At 32.2% G+C, this 9,231-nt stretch overlaps 1 protein-coding gene across 2 annotated transcripts; it reads right to left on the bottom strand.

Annotated features, from left to right (window-relative positions):
* Nucleotides 1–1,953: 1,953 nt before the first annotated feature.
* LOC117123185 lies at nt 1,954–7,688 on the bottom strand. Of its 2 annotated transcripts, XR_004447818.1 has the most exons (4): nt 7,674–7,688; nt 5,903–6,052; nt 4,036–4,174; nt 1,954–3,401 (listed from the first exon to the last, which is right to left on the bottom strand). XR_004447818.1 is itself a non-coding variant. In XM_033269034.1 (3 exons), exons 1-3 carry the CDS (start codon nt 4,572–4,574, stop codon nt 3,238–3,240), a joined length of 363 nt encoding a protein of 120 aa, XP_033124925.1. In that variant the 5' UTR covers nt 4,575–4,604; the 3' UTR covers nt 1,954–3,237. The 2 variants fall into 2 exon arrangements, 1 of the variants encoding a protein (XP_033124925.1); XM_033269034.1 differs by lacking the exons at nt 5,903–6,052; nt 7,674–7,688 and adding an exon at nt 4,515–4,604.
* Nucleotides 7,689–9,231: the final 1,543 nt, after the last annotated feature.

Here is a 9,231-nt window from a genome sequence, read left to right as displayed (position 1 = left end):
TTACATTAGTGATATCTCATGTGTTCCAAATGCCTAAATTAATATTTATCTTTTAGGCTATAACTCTCTTGGAATTCGAGTATTCTCGTCGGAGCATTCGTTTGATACACAACTTAGCTTTGCTAGTAACTTATTTAATCACGTTGGACATGTTACAATATTTTATGAATAGTGTAACCTACAAGCTATTAGGACAGAGAATTGACTAATGAATGGATTGGTCTTACGGCTTTCCGTAGATTATGTACACATGCCTCTGGCATTAGTATGATTAATAATTTAAATATACAATTCACCCACGTTTCCAATCATGTGATGATATAGGGCCTAATAGCATTGCGATATGGTTTTCTCTGTTTCTACAGACATTGCACATCCCGTTATTATTATTATTAGCATAATAATATTAATAATAATAATAATAATAATAATATTAATAATATAAATAATAATAATAATAATAATAGTAATAATAATATATTATAATTAGGCCTATTATTATTATTATTATTATTATTAGGCCTATTACTATTATTATTATTATTATTATTATTATTATTATTATTATTATTATTCAGATAGGTCATAAATAATGCCACCAAAATTTCGTATAAGTAAAACACCACAAGGCACTTTATAAAGCAAGTAATAGACTTTAATCGTGATCGCGGACTCATTGAGCCCGATCGTATAGCAAACATGTTTCGAGAAAACGATTCTCATCATCAGTGCGAAAGATAACAAATTTTGCCAAAGCTTATATGGCTTTATACACATGTATTCAAAATAATCTAGGCGTATGAGTTAATATTTACCGGCAATATTATGCTTATAGACCTACGCCTCAAGTTTACATAGGCTGATGTACCGTAGTGTATCCGTGAACGTGGGGCCAATGTGCTTTTTATACTGTTATGTTGAGCGGATGTAGCTGTCATACTTTCACCTTCTGTATAGCCTAATCATCAATTCAATTTAATACGCATTATCATTCAGTTTCATATTTATTATCATTATTATCATTACTTTTATTATTATTATTATTATTATTTATTATTATTATTATTATTATTATTGTTATTATTATTTATTATTATTATCATTATTATTATCATTATTATTATTTATTAGTATTATTATTATCATTATTATTATTATTATTATTATTATTACTGTATTACAGTGTTAATATTATAATGGTGTACGTGTGTAATAGTATTGATTTTGAGAATACAGTAGGCATGTGTAGACATAAGGTTTGACCTTATGTATATTATACTTCTGTATATTGAAAGGGACAGAACATGTGTGTTTAGTGACTACGACCTTTCTTAAGAATTCACCTCATCGTAGTGCCGGGAACTGATATTTGGTAGTGGCTTTTTTCATCCTAAGGTCCTTGTTTGTATCCTACCAAAACCAGGATTATACTGAAAAAAACGACTGTACTTCCTAGGCCTCATTATGAAACTAAGTCTGATACACACGAGACATCAATAATGTTACACGTGATGCTAGGGAAAGTTCAGCAGTTTTTCCCGTTGTTACAACGTGTGAACCTAATTAGCCTAGCATAAGAGCCCTCAACTGAGAGCAGTTGCACGATCATGAACGTGTTCTGTAGTATATAATGCTACAGTAATACATAGGCCTATCTAAAATCGTCTTATATGTATGCGCTAATTTCCTCCCAACTTTGCGTGTGTGCGAAACCAGCATAAGGTATGGAAGGCCGAGTCAGTCAACAATTAGCAGATTCGACGTTCTATATTATATTGCACGTGCAGTATTATGTTTGATACTTTACATGTATTTATAGAGTGCTAATGATTTATTTAAAAATAAATATGGAGCGAATAACCTCTATTACTAACACTTAAGCTTTTTAAAACCATCTAGAAATGTCTAAAACATTTGCGCACACAAACAAAAATAATACCACATATATACTTATATATTTTCTCAATTTTTATTATGATAATATAATGATAATGTCGTAATCAAATTCGTATCTACATCTTGGTTGTACGAAAGCGTTGCTGGATTATTTAAACTAGTAAAGTAATATATTATATGAGTAATACATGGTGTACCGTATTTTTTATAATTTTTTTTTAAAGCATGAATAAACAGTTGGTTGTATTGTGACGACCCTACCCTGCTTCCCACGAAACAAAAGGCAATATTTATATAAAACGAAATACATCTGTCCTAATATTAAAGCAATTATAACTGCACAGATACATGTTGTTGCATCCTTGATTATGGATTGAACGCTTTATTATCTGGTATCATGACACCTGTTCAAATTTAGTAGTCAAAACATGATTCTAATGCGGTACACAACATGGTCGAAACACAGCGTTGACCGTGCGCTAGAACGTACTCTGTCAAAGTAATGGTATTGCGTCAAATTGTGACACACTTTTTCACTTTCATTTACGTTTAAAACACTCCCTAAATATTTCTGTTGCGAAATTACAGAACTATAGGTGTAGCCTGCCCTAATAAACTATAATATATAGTACATTATTATTATATTATATACCCTGCATCGCATAAGGAATGTCCAATTGTCCTTCAATAAGCCTCTAATAAATAATTTACTATACATATGTCAAAAATAAATATCAAATATTGCACAGATATTTAAAAGTCTACAGCTATTAACTGGAATACTACACTTCATCATTAAGAAAATAAATTACCCAATGATTTTCATTTTAATGTAGGCATATTATCATACATATAGGAATGCTTATGCATTTTAAACAATGTTTTACAACAAAATGTTAAAAAATAATGAATACTGAGAAAAAGGATGATTAGACATCCTCCTTCTTGGGTTTTCTATGCTATCCGATTTGTTCACGTGGTGTACACAAATTATCCGTTAGCATAACTTGTCGTTCCGTTACATTTCAAAAATTATTTCACAAAATTATGAAATACTCCCACTTCTGAGCAAATCGATCGTTTAGAGGGGTTTACGCTCACCTCTCATTTACGCCAATTGTCCGAACGTGATGGTTAACAAAGACAATGGTGTTGCCGCACTGACGCACTGGTCTATCATGATGTTTGTTAACTGCTCGGATGCAGTGATTTGATTTGTGTTCCTCTATATTAGGATGGCAACGAAATCACATTTCGGTCTCTCATCTTTAAGTACAGACTGAATGTCAAATAAATATAGGAGCTGCAACAAACAAAATACAAGGGCCTATATATAAGATTCTACCGTCCGATTGCATCCATTAAATTTCGTTGACTTTCGGCTGTTTGTTCACGCTGTGTTTTCTCTAAGGCCTTTAGTAGATAGTCTAGAGACAATACCATGTTTCCACGAGATCTTTGAGATCTTTTCTGGCGGTTAGATTCATTTACTTCTCTAATCATATCTAAGAAACAAGAACAACAACAAAAAAAAAAAAAACAAAACATTAACGTTACGTTTTCATGTCTGAATCTTAAAAAATAATATAAATGCACTTGTGAATTAAAATATTAAAATTTTATGATATTCATAATTATTCGCAATACACCCAAACGATAAATTTCACTATGATGTGTAATACTTCACAGTTGAAACTGATGCAGAAATTAATGATATGAATAAATATGATAGATCATCACAAATTTCATCACACATATTACGAAATTAAAACATTGTTTCCGTTCTTTCATGTTCTAGTAGGATCAATAGATTACTATTTCGATTGTAGGAAGGGAGGTGGATGATGAAGAGAAAGTGAAAATAAGAGGGAAGGAGGGAGAGATGAAAGAAAAAAAGTAAAGATAAACGAGGAAAACTGAGAAGATGAAGATGAGGGAATGGGAGTGATGAAGAGAAAAAGAAAGAACACCAACAGAGGAGAGAGAGGAAGAGGAAAGAGATGGGGATTACGACAGATGGTGAGAGGAGACAAATAAGGCAAGAGAAAAAAAATAGAGAAACGGAAATGGGATGAGGGCTCAGATATTCAAAAAGGAGCGAAGAAGAGGGGAGGGAAATACAAGAAAACTTTTACTCACCAGAAAGTTCTACGCCACGTCGTTGTCGCAAAAAATTCCCACTGTTCATGGGTCTTGCGGAAGTTGTCACGATTATCATAATCAGTGCAAACGACAGAAACAATAAACGAATTGAGGCCATTTTTATCTGTGCTGCTTTCTGAAAAATAAAAAATACAATATTATAACCTTTATGAAAATGTTTGCGAATTATCAGAACGTATGCACACGCGATTGTACAAAAAGGATTCGGCATTTATATTAACAGGGAACAGCACTGTTTCCTGATATTAATGATATAATCGTAAGTCTGTGTTAAAACATTGAGAAAGAAAATGGTTAAACCAGGGAGATGTTTACATCTCCCTGGTTAAACGATCAACTTTAGCGTTTACACTGTTTGGCGTATTACACTGTTTGGCGTATTACACAATTATTTTATTACAGGTATTATTATTCTATAAACTAATGTCAATTGAATACATGTAGGATTTAGATACCTTGGATATGTAAGCCGCACAAGCTGTAGTCTTAAAATGATCTCCTTGATAAGGTCTCATACTGTATTATAAGGCTCAATATACTACCGTTCTATTAATACGGGTGACGTTCTATTAATACGGGTGACGTCATTTTAGTAACAAGCCTTGTCGTGTTGCTATTGTGATGACGAGTTCATTCGAGCAGATTCGAGCTATTCACTATTGTGTAGCTCATGTAAATATGTCATACAATACCCTTGGTGATTTATAACGGCAAATACAAACAAATAAATAAAAATGTCTACATGCCATGATGCAAAACAATGTAAAACACTGTTTTGTTGTCAAATAATTGGTTGCTTTATCTATTAAACCTAGACGCCTAGAGACCCTCTATTTATAGCTCCAGATCATAATTGCATAATCATGAATCGTTTTCATTGCAAACATAAGAACATCACAGTTACTTCCGTTCTGATTTCTGAATGGGACTTGATCAACAAAAAGCGAAAGGATTGCCTAGTGAATACGCAACCTATAAATTCCCTTCATACATGCTTCATAATAATAGGCTTAGCCTTGTCTTTGGAATTTTTATCAATTAAAATATTTAGTTTGACAGTATGAATGATAACATACAACACTGACATTGTCAAAATGACAGACTGTTTCTATAATTTATATTCAAAACATTTGAATATATTTAAGATATTGTTCCATTTTTAAACGATTAGAATGAGCTGCAATCCTCAATTTTAGTTAGGAAATACATATATTTGATTTAATACATACGAATTTCATAATATCTTAAATTTCACATATTCATGTTATATACTGTAGGTTTACTAAAAAAAGTACTGATAAAGTATGAGCCAACGAAAAAATAAATGGCTTTTGGGAATCGAGTTTTCAATTAGGACGCTCGGGTGGACAATGTTTATTCTCTAGCTTCTCTACTTCAAACAATGTCCAAGAACATAGCAGTTTCGGGGGTCAAACGATTATGATACGGTTCATGTATTGAAGTTTAATGGGAATATTATAAAGGCTATAGGCTAGTCGAGTAGTGTATAATTGAGAAAATTAAATACGGGATCCGATAAAGCGATTTTCAAAGTATAGTAAAAAATAGTATTTAATGTAAAACATGAATCGAAATAACGGCAAATATATGCCTGTATAGCCTATGATATAAGTAATAAGATCCAAAAATCGTAGGTATACAATTGCTGTAAATTTTATTTCAAAATAGTGTACTGTAACTGTATTAAGTTTATAACAATTGATGTTTAGGCCTATCAAGGTTGTCTAGTGTGCAGTTAAATTGAACGAGGCTAATATGTTACCAATGATTAAAGTATGTCCTTAGAATTCTGATAAAAGAAGTCAGGAAATTGTTTACTTACAGTGGATGTTGATTCAGTCTTCGTATCAAAATCGAATGCCAAAGAAAATCTTCTTTAACCGAACTCATATTGAGAGGCAAATCTTAGATTTTATACTAAACGACGGCTCCACTGATTGGTTGCTAAAAGTGGGCGGGGCATAAGTCACGACTTGCGTAGGAAATGTGTAAGAAAAATAAAAATAATTAAAAAAAAACAACATTCTCAATCAATAAATATAATGTATCATATTTTTATGAAGTCTGGTAGGATGAAAAATTAAAATTTTAACTACTACAATAATTCAAGAATTAGTAGGTTATTTTCATCTAAGCATACTGTCTTACGCATAGTCTACCCAATAAAAGCAAGGCAACGAGGAAAACGAGAACGGGGTTAAATCATTAGATATCTGATGTACACTACCATGTTGTTTCTTTTATTAAAACACACACACACACAATGTGTTAATATTATGAGAACTTGATCTAACTTATATGTCTTTGCCCAAATACTTGGCGTAGGTCTATGAACATGAAGGGTTCACTGTAGGCCTATATTTTAATCAAACAATAAATCAATCCATCAATCAATCAATCTATCAATATTATTGTATAAATATTATAATTATTTTAAACGTCAATATCATTATCATTGTATTTATGCATCATTATCTCTAATATTGTCATTGTTATTATTATTATTATTATTATTATTATTATTATACTATTATAAGTAGTAATAGCCTATCATTATACAGTATAAGGATACAAAAGTAAGTGGATAAGTCAACCAATCAATCAATCAATTATTATTATTATAGATATTTTAATTATTGTAAATATCAATATTACCATAATTATCATTGCATTTATCGTTGTCATTATCATTATCTTTGTTGTATTGATATAATTTCTATTATTTGTATTTTATTATTATTTTTTTTATTAAAGATCACTGTTCATTTTAAATATCAAAAATCTATACAGTATATCAAATATAAAATACGTATAAATTGAGATTGCGAATGAATAAAAGGAAACATATAATCACTCCCTAGACAAATGGTAAAATAAATTCAAAAGAATAACATGCGCAAGGGAGAGGCAGAGCCCAAACAGTGAAGAATTTAGGCATACAGGCGACAAGACACAAGGCACAAAACAAGGGAACGAAGACACAGACTGCCCCAATATATTACAAATTTAGAGTCCTTAGAAAAAGTTGAGATCTTAATGATTTTTAAATTTGAGCAAAGTTGAAATAAGCGCCGAATTGATTTTTTCTGCTGCTAGCACTTTCGTTAAACCCCAAAGGCTGTAAGTTTAAATCTTTAGTATTTATTAGGGAGGTTTCGCAAGCTTTCGTAAACTAGGGAGGTAAACGTCATAATATTTTTAGTCAATCAATCCCGGTAGCATACCTGTTACCGTGGAGATCCCTACGACTTTTAAATAAATCGACGATCATATTCTCGTTATATGTATACAGTTAAAAATGGTACGAATGACTACTGATGAAGATGACGTATTCGTTATCACGTAAGGTTGCGAAATCTCTCTATATATTATTAGTAGTACTGTAGTATTATACAATAATAAGTGGAAGATTACTCAGGTTAGGGTTAGGTTTACAAGTAACCTACCTCGAAATACTTCCATTTTGTACCTACGTTCCTATTCTTTGTTATTCTCGGTATTCGTACAATCTGTCACTTCTTTTTTATGCGGATACCCAGTTTTTCCTAGTAATTATTAAACAATCATAAATGTTTCTATCAAATACAACTCACCGGATTTATTGAAATTTGTCACAAGTTTCGTCTTTGATTTTAGCCATACATTCTTAGCCATATACAATCATAGGATTTCTATAGTTATCTTTTTTTTTATTTTATTGAACTTCCATTGTTCGACTGGATCCGTGACATCATGTCATCAGAAACAAAAATAACGAGACCTTCCATTAACTCACTATCATTTATAATCCAATTTTCTTGGATATCTGCTTTCCCCATACACGAAATCCTCAAGTGTTGTTGTAAATAGTTCTTTGTAAAAAAAAAATGAACCATATAAAAATTATTTTACGGGCGGTCTTGCATCCGTGTAAGCGATTTACTTGTTTATATTTACGGATTAAAGATGTTCGAAATAAAGGATGCATAAAAAATACTCATATTTATAATTAATCTATGGTTGCTAACTAAGGTAGATTAAGTCTATTCAAAGAATGTTTACACTAATAATTAGTCATAGATTAAACATAATACAGTGATTAATAACCCTCGCGTTTGTTAATCATCAATACCAAACATAGGCTACGTAAAGGCCTACGTGACAAGGATATTGATTTAATAACTCTTGTCTATTCTGTTGAGCAGTAGCAGTAGTACGCTATAATAGGCCAACGTAGAAGTTACTTGTAGTAATGTTATTGAATTGATTACTCTGGTTTAGGGGCGGATCAAGTGTGGGGAAGGAGGGGCACGTCAATCCCGCCAAAAATAAAAAAGAAAAAGAGGGAGAAAAAATGGAAAATAGTTAAAGAGAAGAAAGAGGGAACAAAGTAAGTGTACCAATAAGTTAAGTGCCATGGCGGATCAAACAGTGGGCGAAAAGAGAGCTTGAAACACTCACTAATTTTCAATTGATTGACGACGAACACAACGCTATATCCCCGACGCCGATTTTCCCGATTTCATAAATCAGGGTGAAAAAGGGTTTTTATTAATCCATTTTTTACGGAATGTAATATAGTACCCAGTAGAACAGCTAACATATCTATGCTCAGTGGCGTAACGCTTATGCACTCTCGTGTGGTGGTCCGCAGGGACACCGACGCCCTTTCGATGCCCTACCCATATGGTCATCACCCCATAGAACACTGATCCAAAAGGGCTTTGTTGATACATAACAACATAATGTTTCCCTGAAATCAACAATTTTAATTTGAAAAAGCTTTTTGACCGTCTGAGAGTGCCATTTCCGAACGTCTAGAGGAGCCCTTATTCTTAAAATTTGCTTAGCCATGGTTGGGGCTGAGGTGGGTGTGAACTACCTATTGGGCTCCCCAGTCAGACAATTTCTGGATCCTCCCAGCTGTTAATTTGACCTATAATTATTCAATACTCTTCAATTTTATTCCTATACCGTATAGGCCTACATTATATTATTAAGCTATATAGCATTGTTGTGCCGTTCTCATGCAAGATATTTTGAGCATAATATCACCTCGCCTCACCTATCCACCTATTGTCAAATGGATGTAATAATAAAACACGTAGGTGGTAGCCTTAATTTTATTATGAACATACAACGAGATCTTTCTAGCATAACTTTGGATAAAAA

This window comes from Anneissia japonica, unplaced genomic scaffold (assembly GCF_011630105.1).
Source record: "Anneissia japonica isolate Jap-2015-1 unplaced genomic scaffold, ASM1163010v1 scaffold560_len657749_cov147, whole genome shotgun sequence".
In the NCBI taxonomy this organism is placed as follows: Eukaryota; Metazoa; Echinodermata; class Crinoidea; order Comatulida; family Comatulidae; genus Anneissia; species Anneissia japonica.
The sequence above is the reverse complement of the archived record's forward strand: the minus strand, read 5'-3'. Positions and strand labels throughout refer to the sequence as shown.

Excerpts from the sequence above, each read along its gene's own strand:
- LOC117123185 (XM_033269034.1), bottom strand. The coding sequence starts at position 4,574 with ATGAGACCTTATCAAGGAGATCATTTTAAGACTACAGCTTGTGCGGCT. Across the intron at positions 4,175-4,514 it reads GTGCGGCTTACATATCCAAG|AAAGCAGCACAGATAAAAAT; the intron begins GTATCTAAATCC and ends TTTATTTTTCAG. Across the intron at positions 3,402-4,035 it reads ACGTGGCGTAGAACTTTCTG|ATATGATTAGAGAAGTAAAT; the intron begins GTGAGTAAAAGT and ends CTTGTTTCTTAG.